This window comes from Chiloscyllium plagiosum, unplaced genomic scaffold (genome assembly GCF_037043375.1).
Source record: "Chiloscyllium plagiosum isolate Xiang-an unplaced genomic scaffold, Cpla_swu_hap1 HiC_scaffold_18, whole genome shotgun sequence".
Classification (NCBI taxonomy): domain Eukaryota; kingdom Metazoa; phylum Chordata; class Chondrichthyes; order Orectolobiformes; family Hemiscylliidae; genus Chiloscyllium; species Chiloscyllium plagiosum.
This window is the reverse complement of record NW_028270156.1, coordinates 43,455,012-43,471,545: the sequence shown is the minus strand read 5'-3', so window position 1 is coordinate 43,471,545 and position 16,534 is coordinate 43,455,012. Positions and strand designations below refer to the sequence as shown.

The following is a 16,534-nucleotide window of genomic DNA, read 5'->3' as shown; positions in this document are numbered from 1 at the left end:
GGAATGTGTAAGAGTGCCAACATCTGTTTTACATTTTGGGGCACATTGGGAACGCTCCTGTCTTAAATTTCACAAGCCGCTCCAGTGCCAAATGAGCTATGTGGAGTACCTTCGGTTGCATAGCCTGCGTCCTGTTACAAATTGCAATCTTCCTTACGTTCTCCCAGATATCCTCCCACACCTCTGACGAGATTTCCACCCCCAATTCCCGAGTCCAGATTCCGCCTAGCCACTCAATGTCCTTCAAAACAACATTACTTCCTAACAAGTGATAGAGGGTGCTGACTGAGAGAGGGCTCGTAGACAGGAGCACTGTCCTCTCCAAATCCGACCTATAGGGACTAACTTTTTCTGTATAAAGCCCCTAACCTGAAAGTAAAGAAAAAGCTCCCTCCTGGATAGCTCATATTTCTGACTCAGCTGTTTGAAAGACATCATCACTTCCCCGTCAAATAAATCTCCCAAACAGGAGATTCCTCTAGACTCCCAGACCTTAAAGCTAGAGTCCTGGCCATACTCCTAACATTCCCACAATGGGAGTGAAAGGGGAAGTTTTTTGTAAGTTGACCTCACTTGCCGCAACATTCGCCATGCTTTAACCATGTTAGGCACAATCCGGTTTTTGCAATGGTCCATAACAGTCCTCATCATGTCCCTAAACAACAAATTGATGAGGGGACATTTTGTCTGGGAGGCCTGGATGTCCAACCAAATTGACTGCAGGTCCTGGCAGGCTCAGTCGGCCACATAGGATAATAAGGAACTCAACTGATATTTCTTAAAGTCCGGGAAATCCAAACCTCCCATCCCCTGTGGAGGCTGCAATTTGTTCAGCTTATTAAGAGGCCACTTGTGGTGCCAGATGAAAGATCCAAGCCAACTGTAAAGCCTCCATAGTGCTTCCCGAGGCAGCATTAAAGGGAGCATTCACATGGGATATAATAAGCATGCATTTAGACCAGAGCTATTCTACCCAACCAAGATATCGGAAGATTCTCCCAGCGCTGAAGGCCTTGTCTTATCTTCTCTAGCAACTGTATAAAATTAGATTTATATCATTGAAGGCCGGGGTGATAAAAATGCCGAAATAAAGGAAATCTCCCTGTTCCCACCTGAAAGGGAAATGGTTTCCATCCCCAAAATCAGATATTCTACTAAAGCCACACAGGCATGATCTTCAACTTCATAAAATTAATTTTATACCCTGGGAATAAACCAAACAGATTAATCACTTGTATTAAACAGGGCACAGATGTCATCGGATCAGTTAAAAAGAGAAGAACGTCATCTGCATCGAGGGTAATATTATGCCTGCCTGACCTTACTTCCAGGGCAATTATGTTGGACACTCTTGTCGCTGCGTCTGCTGATACGAAAATTATCAGGCCTTATACAGTTAGTGAGAACTGCTGCTTTCGGGTGGCTACCCACTTGGCAAAAAACCCTCCAAGACCAAACCGCTCCAGTACAGAAAAGAGGTATGCCACTCCACCCGGTCAAACGCTTTCTCTGCATCCAGGGAGACTACCAAGCCTGGAATCAAACCTTGCTGGCTTACCTGGACCATGTTTAATACTCTTTTTTTAAATATTATTAATAGACCTACGACCCTTGATAAAATTTGTCTGGTCCTCCTTTACAATGAAAGGCAAAACCCTCTCCAACCTTAATGCCAGCATTTTCGACAGAAGTTTAAAACACACATTCCGTAATGGGCCTGTACAAAGTGCAATCCTCTGGGGCTTTCCCTTTCTTAAGAATAAGAAAAATATTTGCTTTTGTCAGAGAGGATGGGAGGCAGTCCTGATTGTATGCGTCATTGTACATATCCCAGAGTGGCGTGACCAGCATGATCTATAAACTCCTTATAAAACTCACTTTGAAGTGTGTCTGGGCAAGGTGCTTCACCACTCTGGAGCTGCCTCACCGCCTCTAGTATTTCCTGGATTGTCAAGGGGCATTCAGAAAGGATCCTGATCTGAAGTTACACCGGGAAGGTCCAGGGTCTTAAAGGACTCCTTCTTCAACAATCTGTCCTCACAGCCCTCTGAACGGTACAGCTCAGAGTAGAACTTACTAAATGCTGCATTAATCTTTTTTGGCTTTGCAAGTAAGAGTACAAGCACTCTCTCTGATGGATATGATCAATTGGGGACATTCTTCTTTCTGGCCAGGTACACTAGATATCTACCCAGTTTATCACCATATTCAAATAACCCCTGTTTCGCAAAGCGTTTTTTGCTGTTTGGGTGAGTGCAGCATTCAAAGCAGCCCTAAGGGCTATAATCCGCTGCAGTTTGGTTACAGACAGTCTGTCAAAGTATGCTGTCTCAGCTGCTTTGAGGTGAGCCTCGAACAAACACTGCTGCTCTCCCCTCTGCTGCTTCCGGGTCACCAAGTAAGAAATAATCCAACCCCATGCAGAGGTCTTGGCAGTCTCCCAGACGACTGATGGATTGCTGGCCGTACCCAAAATAATGTCCCAAACGATTTCAACTTCCACCGAAAAATACTGTACAAACTTGCCATTTTTCAAGAGGAAAGAGTCCATGCTCCAGTTCCGGGAGCCTATCCCGGTACCACCGGCCTTGACCTCCATGTACACTGCTGCTTGATCAGAAATGGCTATGTTCCCTATTCTGCAAGACAGCACTGAATTCAAAAAGATCAACGGGATAAAAAACATGTCAATTCTGGTGTGGTACTTATGTGGATTAGTGAAAAAAGTGAAATCCCTACCTTCGGGTGAAGTCCTCTCCACACAATCACCAACCCCAGCTCCCTGTTCGGGTCCACCAACTGCCTGGATTGCAGGGATATACCCACAAGACCTCTAGACATCCTGTCCACTTCGGGGTCAATAAGACATTTAAAGTCTGTCCCTATAATTGTATGATGCGCCCCAAGGGCCATCAATCTGGAAAGCGCATCCGTTAAAAATTTGAGGGGATGTGCCAGGGGGCAATATACATGGAGAGGAATATGGGATTTTGAATGTATTAAAGCTTTAAGAATTAGAAACCACCCATATTCATCCTTAATTTGGTCTAACATTTGAAATGGGAGATTCTTTTGGGTGAGTGTGACAACCTCCTCTACTTTTTCGAATAAAAGGATGAGAAAAATACCTGTCTGAATTCTCCCTGTTGCAACTTCATGTGCTCCTTATCAGTTAAATGTGTTTCTTGTAGCAAGGCTACATCGACCCTCTCTTTCCTAAGGCTTGAAAGTATCTTTTCTCTCTTAATTGGTGAATGACTCCCCTTAACATTCCAGGTGCACCATATAAACGAATGGCTAGCCGAAACAGTCTGTGACCCTCACCCCCCACCACCACCATGAAGGAAGAACCTCACCTCTAGCACGCAGAGTGAAAATAATAAACCGTTTGTATAAATTTAAAAATACAACTTCCAAAACTACTAAATCAAAACTTCGAACAGCTACTTCTACAACATACCAACATATAACACAAATGATAGGAGACTTTCCCTCTTGCCCACGGGGCACAGATAGTACCCACTAACCCCTCCATGGTTCCTTCTAGCTGAAACCTTGCCCCTGCCCCAACACAAAGTATGAAAAAAATACACACGTCCTCCAACAAGAAAGTTAAAAGTGGGCACTCAAATCATCCCATCCATACTGTAACCCTAGGCACTCCTGGTAGAACAGAAATATAGAACCTCTTCCCGCCTCCCCCAACCGCACCGTAATAAAGGGAGAGTGAGCGCAACACTTTGTCTGGGTTCTGGTGCAGAGCTCAGCAGGGCAAACTTACTGGTCGCCTCCATCTTGAATCTCCATCAGCAATATTTAACTTAGTCTTCAGGTTTCTCACATTAATAGGCTGAAGGTATTGCTTGTGTTGGTCCTTTCACCAAATTTCTATAAGTTTAGTTATCTAAACTTAAGTATTCCTAAGGACATACCATTCCGATGGCACGGGGAATCAAAGATTTGGCACTTCTTGTAAATATTTTTTATGTTGGGTTCACGGCGGGTGGGGGGGGAATGCCAAACACTTTTTTGTGAACTTTGATTCAAGGCTGAGTGTATGAACGTGGAGGCAAGTTAATTACCACACTAGATATTACAGAAAATTACAACAAACAAGCAATTCTGAAATGAATTATCTGAGTAATCTTCTGGTTTTCACTAATAAGATATTGAAATTGCCTTAAGTTTTGGCCAAGTGTGAGAAACAAAGCTCACACACTTCAATAATTGCAGTCCGAGACAAAATCTGAATCAGTAGTGTCATTTATTTCACACTTGCAAGTGGGTGTGATGTCCAGTGCCTATAAGGCAGAGGACATTCACAACCCAAATTCAATTCATACACAATATTTATATAATTTGGTTTCTTTTGTTTTACATTGCTCCTCCCCTGTTTACATCCTCCACTTCCCTAAGACTGGCCCCATTACTCCTGTTTATCTCTTGCCTTATCCGGCCTTGTCTGTGACAAAATGCTTATTTCTGACCTCACAAGGCCATTTGACCTCATCCCATCCTTTGCTTACCATTATCTACTCTCTCCATCTGTGCTGCCCCTCACAGCATCTTATCACTAAGCCCTTTTAATTGGGGTCTGTTCCTGTGTTTCTGTAAAAGTGGGAAACAGATGTTTATACCTACTGTTTGTACAGGCGTATCTAGCTTAACTTCATCCCCTCACAACATCTTATCTATTTGCTGTCACATTTCATTCTGGCATACAATTTTAGCTAATATAAAAACAATTATTAGATTACTTCCAGTGTGGAAACAGGCCCTTCGGCCCAACAAGTCCGCACCGCCCCGCCGAAGCGCAACCCACCCATGCCCCTACATTTAGATTAGATTACTTACAGGAAATTATATATTTCCTCCACATCGTTTCCATTCTTGTTGACTCAGCTCTTGGCTAAAACAATTACACACTGGTGTGAGTTCGTTTACTTTTACATAATCAATTATAATTGCAGAAGTAACATTAATTTACCTATATCCCACACCAAGTACTATTGTTTCCAACCTGTTACAGAGACATGAAAAATAAGAAAAATTGATGTGTGCAGAGACAGTGAACTGAAGTATTGTATTTATTTTGCACAATTTGTTATATACTTCTCATATCAATTGTACTGAGAATTGAAATGTGTTTTCACCAAACTTTCGCATGTTTCTGCCTCTTTTCACACCTCACAATTAGGCTAACTGTTCTATTTGAACAAACTGTGTCGAAGTTAAAGGTCTTGCTCTTTAGAAGTTTAAGACCATGGTGCTTTAATCCTTTATCTTGATGTTTTCAGATGAACTAAGTTTTTAAAAGTTTGAAAATAATGACGTAATAGCCTCAATGCCTCAGGTTGTTGGAATGGAAAACTGCAATGTTCATTTGCTAATTACAGTAATTCTTCTGCATTAGGGTGCTGTGGTGTTAAACTCCATTTTAAAGCATTTTACTTTGCTTGTACAATCAGGAATTTGTTGACAGAGTGCTTCTGGTTTCTCTGACTCCAGTTATTTTATCAGTTTGAATTCCAATTTTAAGTGTGAGGTAGCAAAGAGACAGTGGTGGCATGTACCCTTGCAAAGTGCAGAAGAAGACTGAACTCCGTCCTGCACTGATAAGCATCGTGCTTAACATGGGACAGAGCACTGATCCAGGGTGCAATTTGGAGAAGGTTGGGATGTGACTTGATAGATGTGTTTAAAGTCGTGGTGGCTTTCGATAGAGTAAGTTGAGAGAACTATTGTTATTCAAGTTGAGACCCAAAGGACAGCCATGTGAATGGCAAGATGTAAAAAAAAAAATTTTTTGTGCAATGAGCATTTAGTGTGTGGAATTCATTGCCTGAGAGTGTGCTGGACGAAAATTCAACTGTGGCTTTAAAAGAAGAATTGGATACATACCTGAAGAGAAGAAATTTTATGGACTATGAGGAAGGGGCAGAAAGCTTGCATAAACTGAGTTGCTCTTGCACAGAACCATCACACAAACACATTGGCCTGCCTGACCTTCATCTGTTTTGCAACAGACGAACTGTTGTGATTGAAGGATTTCAACTATTTTCCTTTTTATTATATTTCTCTGTCTCGTTACTTTTCCTGTTCCATTCATCTTCTTTCCTCCTTCCTTTTCCCACAATTTGTTCCATTTTTCAACTCTCATCATTTCTTTCTGAGGTAGTAGGATCACATCTAGTATCTCGACTGCTGCACTATCTGAGATCAGCTAATTATTATTTGTTGGGATTAAAACTGCAATCATTTGGCCTGTGACCTGGTACTACTCATGAGGACATCTACCTAATTAGCAGCCTCATTTCAAAACCATTTTCCTTAGGACAAAACTTTAGAGCATTAGTGTTCCACCAGTGCCTGTTGTAACAGTTGTTAACAGTGTCATCCGAAAATAGCAATCAAACTAAATCATTAAAGATATTTAATTTAATCTTTGCATGAATAATCCACTCAATAATATGCTTTGCTGTGTCACAATTGAAATTATGAGCTAATAGAATCTGGTGAGAATATAATTGCATGATATCTGTGTTAATTAATTATGAACAATTAATTGCACTGCTTGTGCTAGGATTCAGTAAAATACTGCAAATCTTTGAAATGATTAATTTTCTACTTTTGTTTAATGGGCACAAACAAGTATTTGTCATTATTTTTGTGCCAACATAATTGATTTGTGTTCTCTATCGTGGATATTACTTGTTCTCTGCAGAGAAGGCAATTGAAATGAGACTTGCAAAAATTGACCATGCTGCTGTGCATCCTCACCTGCTGGATATGAAGATTGGGCAGGGGAAATATGAATTTGGATTCTTTCCCAAACTGCAGTCAGATGTGCTTTCCTCTTCACCGGCCAGCAATAAGTGAGTATGTCTGATGTATCCCAGATTATGTGGATTGCTAAATTAGATTTTCCTATTTTTCTGCATACAGTGCATGTTCCTCTGTTTCCGTTCAATGTAATAGAATCTTGTCCTGCAATAATACAAATATATAAAATTTATAAAAACAATGTTTTGATGTCTGCACATCACACTTATGACAAAATCACCACTGAATTAAGTTAATTAGTAGAACTGGCTTAAAGGTCTAAAGAGCATCCTCATCCTCCTATTTCTTACAACCTACAAGACCCTAAAGTGATCTGAGTTTTCATTAAAGACTTTAAATTGTGTTCCTGGTTGATTGATTAACCAAGTTTTGTGTTTCACTGTTCCTGATTGACTCATATTTCATCTCCATAAAATAGCATTCATAACAGATCAGACAGATACCATATCACATGAACGTAAGAAGGATAGATGTAAACACACAATGGAATAATATTCAGGATATCTGAAAATAACCAGTCTTGATTAATCTATCAGTGGCTTTCCTTATTTGTTTTGATTTTTATAATCAAAGGACAAGATCAATGAATTTACTTGCATCTTTTTTACATAATTAATTTTTGGCTACCATATGATTTTTTTTCAATCTTGAAAAAATATAAGAGTCAATGAACAGTCATACTATTGAAGTGACTGTTATTAGAATAGTATACCTTTTGAGGATATGGCAGTAAATTGGAAAGTAGATATGCAATTATTTGTTTGCTAGTATTGCTCTAATACTTTAAGTCTTTTTTAAGGTGGGTAAAGCGGAGTGCGCCTGCGCAGTGGAGACGAAAGGACAGACAAAAGCAACATACAGAACATCTGCATTTGGACAATGATCAAAGAGAGGTCAGTAATTTCTTTTGCAGTTTTCTATTTGGGATTTTTGACAACGAGCTATTTTTAAAGGAAAAGTTTAATACTTCAGACTTCAGTGCTGCATAGTTTTTAGCTAATAAATTACTTAACAAATTTCTTGATGAGCTTCTAATTGCTTGTGGCATTTTTAGCCGTTTTAAATTAAAGCTTGTAACATGATCAGAAATAGGCTTGGACTCTAAAGGGATTCAATTTGCTTCACACACTATTTTTTAATACACTAGTTAATGTGCTTGTAGACATTTTCTCCATTGTTCCCCTCATGTTAGCTATGTTTAAAGTAAGTTTGTGCATTTCTTTAGGAACATCACATTGAAGGATCTTCAAAAACAATGTAGTATTACTGTGTACAATTGTATATTCAATCAAATGCAAGCTGACTTTAGAGTGCATGGTAAATCATTAGATTAGTGAATAATTCAGACAATATATAATGAATTCAATGTTTAAGCATATTAATTCACAAAAACTTACCATGTGACAAAACAATAATGTTAAGAATCTACATGTTAAGAATGGAGATATAATCAGTTGGTATAAGTGGAATACCATTTTACTTTTATCTCCACAACCAACTTGAAAAGGACTTTGGAGAGGAAAAAAATGTCGATTCACTTGTACAGAGAATACATTTGGGTCATTAGTCATAACATTGTAGAGTAGTTTCAGTGCAGAATGAAGCAATTTGGCCCACTAAATCTGTGCCAATTTTGTGTAAAGGTAATTTAGTTAGACCCACAATCCAGTCCTCTTCCCAAAGTCCTACTTTTCTCCTCCCTTCAAGCGCTCATCCAGGTTACTTTTGAAAGATACAACTGAATCTGCCTCATGTTCATTTTTCAGCCAGTGCATTCAGATCTCCTAATTCAGGTATCCTCTTCACAACAGGTTTAAGTATAGATATGGAGACTAAACTTTTCTATCATTTGGGACTAAAGTTATAGAGTCATAGAGATATACAGCATGGAAACAGACCCTTCGGTCCTACTCGTCCATGCCAACCAGATATCCCAACCCAATCTAGTCCCACCTGCCAGCACCTGGCCCATATCCCTCCAAACTCTTCCTATTCATGCACCCATCCAAATGCCTTTTAAATGTTGCAATTGTACTAGCTTCCACAACTTCCTCTGATAGCTCATTCCATACGTGTACCACCCTCTGCATGAAAAGGTTGCACCGTAGGCCTCTTTTATATCTTTTCCCTCTCACCCTAAACCTATGCCTTCTAGTTCTGGTCTCCCCCACCCCAGGGAAAAGACTTTGTCTATTATCCTATCCATGCTCCTCATGATTTTGTAAACTTCTATAAGGTCACCCCTCATCCTCCGACGCCCCAGGGAAAACAGCCCCAGCCTGTTCAGCCTTTCCCTATAGCTCAAATCCTCCAACCCTGGCAACATCCTTATAAATCTTTTCTGAACCCTTTCAAGTTTCACAACATCTTTCTGATAGGAAGATGACCAGAATTGCACACAATATTCCAACAGTGGCCTAACCAATGTCCTGTACAGCTGCGACATGACCTCCCAACTCCTGTACTGAATAAAGGAAAACATACCAAACGCCTACTTCACTATCCTATCTACCTGGGGTGGCACAGTGGCTCAGTGGTTAGCACTGCTGCCTCACAGCACCAGGGACCCCAATTCAATTCCCGCCTCGGGCAACTGTCTGTGTGGAGTTTGCATGTTCTCCCTGTGTCTGCGTGGGTTTCCTCCGGGTGCTCCGGTTTCCTCTCACAGCCCAAAGATGTGCAGGTTAGGTGAATTGGCCATGCTAAATTGCCCATAGTGTTAGGTGCAGAGGTTAATGTAGGGGAATGAGTCTGGGTGGGTTGCGCTTTTAAGGGTCGGTGTGGACTTGTTGGGCCGAAGAGCCTGTTTCCATACTGGAGGGAATCTAATCTGGAGGGAATCTAATCTACCTGTGACTCCATTTTCAAGGAGCAATGAACCTGCACTCCAAGGTCTCTTTGTTCAGCAACACTCCCTAGGACCTTGCCATGAAGTGTAATCTGAGATAGCCTTCTTCTCTGTCCACTACACCTCCAATTTTGGCGTCATCTACAAACTTACTAACTATACCTCTTATGCTTCCATCCAAGTCATTAATAAAATGACAAAAAGTAGTGGATCCAGCACTGATCCTTGTGGCACTCCACTGGTCACAGGCCTCCAGTCTGAAAAACAATCCTCCACCATCACCCTCTGTCTCCTACCTTTGAATCAATTCTGGCTAGTTCTCCCTGTATTCTGTGAGATCTAGCCACAAGCCCAGCATTGATAGCAAAGAAGGCTATCAGTCCCTGTAACAGGACTGTGCCCCATGAGCCTAGCCAGGAAGCAAGTGGGTTGTTGGTGAGATGACAAGTCTGGAACTGTGCATCGGATGTCCATTTTTAGGCTTAAGCCTCTTAGATTGCAGTAATTGAATGTGCTTTGTTTTAAAATCTAATTATTCTCAAAAGCAGCCTGTTACTTTGATTTGGAAATTCTTTATCTGATCTCAGTTCTATTTTTACTTATTAGGCAACTTGTTCTGTTTATGCTTTCTGTAAATCTTCACGTACGTGGTCTTTTTCTATCTGCTTATCTTTATAATGTTGAAAATTTGCTTGTACTGCTTTATTTCTTTTTCTTTTGTTACTCTGGTTGGCTTTCTGTGTCTTGCTTGCATGTTCTTGTCTCATCAGTACGTGGATTGTTTGTCCCCAGGACTGGAGATCGTATTGTATTTCAACATGTACAGGCATAAGCAGACCACTGGGACCGCTATAAAATCTGGGTCTGAGTTACCTTCCAGGGGCTCACTTCAGTCAAATAGTACCTTTGTCTATGTTTCTGGTCATTGCATACCTTCAAAACCTTAAGTCCATTAGTGATAATGTTTGTGATAGCAATTTTTAAGAAGACTTGTAGTTCAGGTTGATGATAAGTCTGTAAGTTAGCTCGCTGAGCCTGAAGGTTTGTTTTCAGATGTTTCATCACAATACTGGGTAACGTCATCAGTGAGAGTCCCTGGTGAAGTGCTGGTGGTAGATCTATACAACATTTTCAGGAACCCAAAAGTACCCAAAAAACACAATCCATCGATTCCTCAAAAACAAACCCAAACAAACAGACACATCGTAACCAAAAATTATAGCCACATTACCTTACATCAAAGACGTATCAGAAATGACTTCCAGACTATTCAGACCCGTTGGCATCATGATAGCCCACAAACCTATCGACGCACTTAAACAGTGACTAATGAACCTAAACGATCCATTAGATACCACCAGCAAAACTAATGTCATTTACAAGAAACTATGCAAGAACTGATAGATGAACACCAATTGGCCACCAAAAGACATGTGCCACTCTCACTAGTTTCCATATGGACAAAGAAGGACACCATTTTGACTGGGACAACACACACATCCTAGGACAGGCAAAACAAAGACACGCACGAAAATTCTTAGAGGCATGGAATTCTAACAAGAACTCCATCAATAAACACATCAACTGAGATTCTATCAACCTTCCCTTGGGGAAAAAAAGAACTGGAAATGACATCACCCACTTAAGAAATCAAGACCTATAAATCGAGAGATGGGAAATACCACCAGCACTTCACCAGAGACTCTCACTGATGTTATGTAGTATGCGCTGAAGCTTCAGAAAACATCCTTCCAGCTCTGCAAGCAAACTTACATCCACAATATCCCAATTTACTCATGGCTTGGGAGTGAAAAGAGCAAATTTTTGCTAACACACAAGTTACCTTCTCTTATTTCAACAATCACCAGCATCTATTGCATGCTTGATTTCCCTTTAATTTCAGAATTCTCTTAACATATACTGTATTGTGAATTATCTGATTACAGTAAACTTTATCACATTTATCAGCAGAGTGAAGTGTGCCAAAACTGCATCTCCCCAGTTCCCTAGAAAGAATTGGCCAATTGTACTCCTGACATTCCTCCTCAGATACTTGATTTGTTATTGCAGTGTTTTCTTTTCTCCTTCTGTTATTTTTTAACCTCTGCCTGTACTGGTAATGTGTCCGTAACTGACTCGATTAAAGATGACGTGGACATAATAATGAAAATTGCGTTTTTTTTCCCTTTCACTGGGACTGCTTGTCCTGCAACTACTCATGCTTTTCTAGAGCCTAGTACAGATTCTAGCCCTCCTTTAGACATTGACTCTGCCAATATTTTAGTGAGCCCCCATCTAAGTTTCTGAGTGCAATGTCTGATGCTACTTTTACAGTTTGATGGTTATCTTTCTTGGAAATGGCCTTCTCAATTTTATACCACTGGGCTAAAAAATTGACATTCCCGTTTTACCCTATTGGTTCTTTTTCTAGGAAACATTCTCCCATGTTTTGCATTGCAGCCAATCTCAATTTGCTTTAGTTTACCCTGAGAACAACTACACCTCCTTGAATACCCAAAGGACTGAATTGCATTTGTAGTCATGCCATTCTAATGACTGCACCATAAATCCATCCCCTAGTTCAGATCTATGAATTGGCTTTTTACCTGCTGTTCTAAATGCAGATTTCTCTATGTAATGGGTGATAAAAGAAGCATACTCCCTTTCTTTTGCATCAATATTTGATACAATGTTCCAATAGATATTATGAATAACCTACTTGGAGTACCAAATTGTTGTGATTTAAAAACCATTTTGAGTCTTGGTACAGCTCCTCTCGAGTTTATTTACAAGCGTAAGATGAAGAAATATGCATATGCTTACTGAATTGGCTACATTTCCCTTTATGCTTAGTGAACATGCTCATTGCTACATATCCATTCTATGGAAAAAAGTGTGCATTTAAATATCATTCTTAATCGTTGTCTCACTTTTGGAAGAGGCTTTTGTGCAGCCCAATATCGTCATAAGTTGAATCGCTTGTTTCAGTGCCAGAAACACTGTGTAATCAAGCTATGTAAAATCCTCCCTTTAACTTGCTTAAACAGCAGGAAGAATGAGGATGAGCTGATTTTCTGCATTTTAAAAGAAATTAGTTTTTCAATGAATGAAATTGAACAGTGAATCCACATATGTTACCACCACAGTTTTCCTATCAGTTATACTGTAGCTATTTTCAAGAAAATCATCCCAGTTGATGGTAATCTCGGAGAAATGAGATCCCAAAGTGAAACCTAGTTTGATAGATCATTACTTTTATTTTTGTTGTTAGTTACTAAGCTAGTCACTGAAGATATTCAAATGAGGCTGCCAATGTTCTTTTACAAAAGGACATAAGCTTACTGCACAAAAGAAAAAAAGTCAAATAAAGCCACATATAATAAACTTTAGAAGGATCTTAACATAATCAGCAAAAAATTCAATTCTTTTCTCAACAATATCCTTTACAGATATTTAATCCCAGTGAAGTATCACAATTAGTTTAACTACTAACAACTATTTTCTTTTTGAACTTATGCTTTGAGTTTTGATGGCCGAGAGACCTATTTCCAGTTCTGAAAACCTGGCTTCCTTTTCAGTTCTGGCAGCCAGAAGATTTCTGCAGACTCTGGAGATTCTACAAAGACTCCAAAAACATGGATTATTTTCCTTAATGCAACCAACAAAGTTTCTTTTTCTTCTGAGTTGATACTTTTCAAACTACAAGTGACCATATTTCTGTATGTTGTAAACCTGGACGATGTAAGTAGTCGATAAATTAACTCCAGAGGGAGCTTGCTAGGTGTTTAACCTAAGTTACATGCTTTCTTCGAAATGATATATTAAGTACAGTGTTCTAACTGACTTTGACCTCTTTCAAAACTAAAAGTTAGCTTCATAGAATTCAAACTAAATTCCTAAATTCCCAAAAAATATATTATATGCCCTTGTCATAATAGTATCAAGCCATCAGAAGTTCAAGATTTTTAACTTAATTATACATTTGAAGTGCAAAATTAAAAAATGCACCTCACCTTGCATACTGCATTCGTATAAAACCCTTCGTTTCCTGAACAGATTCTCCTTGATTTACTTTTGTAAGTTTGCTGTTTGTGTTGTGCTCCCAGCATTGTCTCTTGTTGAGTATTTTGGTAATTACTAAACTCTTTGGGACTGTGTAAAATGTCTAAAGCTTATTTCATATTATGCCTGGGGTGTAACAGGGCAAAGAAATTGTCAAGGTGGTAAAAACAATGACTGCATATGCTGGAAACCAGATTCTGGATTAGTGGTGCTGGAAGAGCACAGTAGTTCAGGCAGCATCCAAGGAGCTTCGAAATCGACGTTTCGGGCAAAAGCCCTTCATCAGGAATAAAGGCAGTGAGTTGAAGTGTGGAGAGATAAGCTAGAGGAGGTGGGGGTGGGGAGAAAGTAGCATAGAGTACAATGGGTGAGTGGGGGAGGGGTGAAGGTGATAGGTCAGGGAGGAGAGGATGGAGTGGATAGGTGGAAAAGGAGATAGGCAGGTAGGACAAGTCCGGACAACTCATGGGGACAGTGCTGAGCTGGAAGTTTGGAACTAGGGTGAGGTGGGGGAAGGGGAAATGAGGAAACTGTTGAAGTCCACATTGATGCCCTGGGGTTGAAGTGTTCCGAGGCGGAAGATGAGGCGTTCTTCCTCCAGGCGTCTGGTGGTGAGGGAGCGGCGGTGAAGGAGGCCCAGGACCTCCATGTCCTCGGCAGAGTGGGGGGGGGAGTTGAAATGTTGGGCCACGGGGCGGTGTGGTTGATTGGTTTGGGTGTCCTAGAGATGTTCCCTAAAGTGCTCTGCTAGGAGGCGCCCAGTCTCCCCAATGTAGAGGAGACCGCATCGGGAGCAACGGATACAATAAATGATATTAGTGGATGTGCAAGTAAAACTTTGATGGATGTGGAAGGCTCCTTTAGGGCCTTGAATAGAGGTGAGGGAGGAGGTGTGGGCGCAGGTTTTACAGTTCCTGTGGTGGCAGGGGAAAGTGCCAGGATGGGAGGGTGGGTTGTAAGGGGGCGTGGACCTGACCAGGTAGTCACGGAGGGAATGGTCTTTGCGCAAGGCGGAAAGGGGTGGGGAGGGAAATATATTCCTGGTGGTGGGGTCTGTTTGGAGGTGGCGGAAATGTCGGCGGATGATTTGATTTATGCGAAGGTTGGTAGGGTGGAAGGTGAGCACCAGGGGCGTTCTGTCCTTGTTACGGTTGGAGGGATGGGGTCTGAGGGCGGAGGTGCGGGATATAGACGAGTTGCGTTGGAGGGCATCTTTAACCACGTGGGAAGGGAAATTGTGGTTTCTAAAGAAGGAGGCCATCTGGTGTGTTCTGTGGTGGAACTGGTCCTCCTGGGAGCAGATCCGGCAGAGGAGGAGGAATTGGGAATACGGGATGGCATTTTTGCAAGAGGTAGGGTGGGAAGAGGTGTAATCCCACCTCACCCTAGTTCCAAACTTCCAGCTCAGCACTGTCCCCATGACTTGTCCGGACTTGTCCTATCTGCCTATCTCCTTTTCCACCTATCCACTCTACCCTCTCCTCCCTGACCTATCACCTTCATCCCCTCCCCCACTCACCCATTGTACTCTATGCTACTTTCTCCCCACCCCCACCCTCCTCTAACTTATCTCTCCACGCTTCAGGCTCACTGCCTTTATTCCTGAGGAAGGGCTTTTGCCCGAAACGTCGAGTTCGAAGCTCCTTGGATGTTGCCTGAACTGCTGTGCTCTTCCAGCACCACTAATCTAAAGAAATTGTCAGTACATAATACAGTACAAGACAATACAGCATAGATACTGGCCTTTCAGCCCACCAGGCCTGCATGAATTCCTAATCTTTATTTAGACCCGCTACGTATAGTTAGAAAATTTTTTCTAATGACATTTCAGATCTTCCATTGTTTTTGGATTTGGGATCTGAAGGATAAGATTTAAAAACATATTTGCAGTGGTTCCACAAAATACAAAAACCTACTTTACACAAACTAGATACAAGAGTCCAATCATTTTTTTTTCCTTACAACCTTGTCCATAACTGGAAATACTTGTTCAGTGTACAGTTTGCTGCCAATTCTTGGGTTAACATGTACAATGGCACGATTGAAATGAAAGAATATAAGTGGGAGAGTTCAACTGCAGTATTGAAGGTTACTGCAAAATTTGTTCTTGTATTTCTTTTTGGTGAGTGTTTAAAGTTCCCTGCCACTACATCTGAACTTTTCTTTTGAAAATCAGTCTAGACATTTACTGCTGTTAGTTGATTTGAAGGGGCAGATTTTCCATTGGCCAGGCAGTTGTAAAGCTAGCATAGGTAAGAGTTACACATGGGGACTGTGGGATTGTGTTTAAATAACAACTAAAATTGGTGAATGTGGAAAATAGCCTCTTTATTCAGAAAACATAAGTAGCACAATTTCAAGGCAGCTAGAGAATCCTGAAATACAGTTCTTACTTAGTTTAAAATTCCATTACTATGGTGTTACATTTTTTTTATATATAGTACACAAAGGTTTGAGGGGCTTCTGTCCTCTGAGACAGGTGATGGGTTAAAACATGTGCTAAGTACTGGCTGCTACTCCTGATCGGATTAAGAGTGTCTGTCCTGTTAGCTTAATTAAGAGGTGTTAGTTCTTTTAAGGTAAAAAAAATACTAGGCCTATATCGTTTAAATGAGTTAGAAATTATACCTGTACTTCCTGAAGAAGGGCTTATGCCCGAAATATCGATTCTCCTGTTCCCTGGATGCTGCCTGACTTGCTGCGCTTTTCCAGCAACACATTTTCAGCTTCATAAAAGAATAAAGGATATTAAACTGATTACTTCAGCTGGGTTGTGAGATT

The 16,534-nt window shown here is 40.8% G+C and overlaps 1 protein-coding gene across 3 annotated transcripts in view; it reads left to right on the top strand.

Annotated features, from left to right (window-relative positions):
- dennd5a (DENN/MADD domain containing 5A) overlaps nucleotides 1–16,534 on the top strand; it is a 266,025-nt gene that overhangs the window by 172,663 nt on the left and 76,828 nt on the right. For 2 of the 3 annotated variants that reach the window (XM_043705881.2, XM_043705880.2), the window contains 2 exons: nucleotides 6,725–6,875; nucleotides 7,643–7,736. In XM_043705881.2, coding sequence (XP_043561816.1) covers nucleotides 6,725–6,875; nucleotides 7,643–7,736 — 245 coding nt within the window. Of the gene's footprint in view, nucleotides 1–6,724; nucleotides 6,876–7,642; nucleotides 7,737–10,461; nucleotides 10,560–16,139; nucleotides 16,150–16,534 lie in introns of all 3 variants that reach the window. The other variant, XM_087996558.1, reaches the window with a different exon arrangement.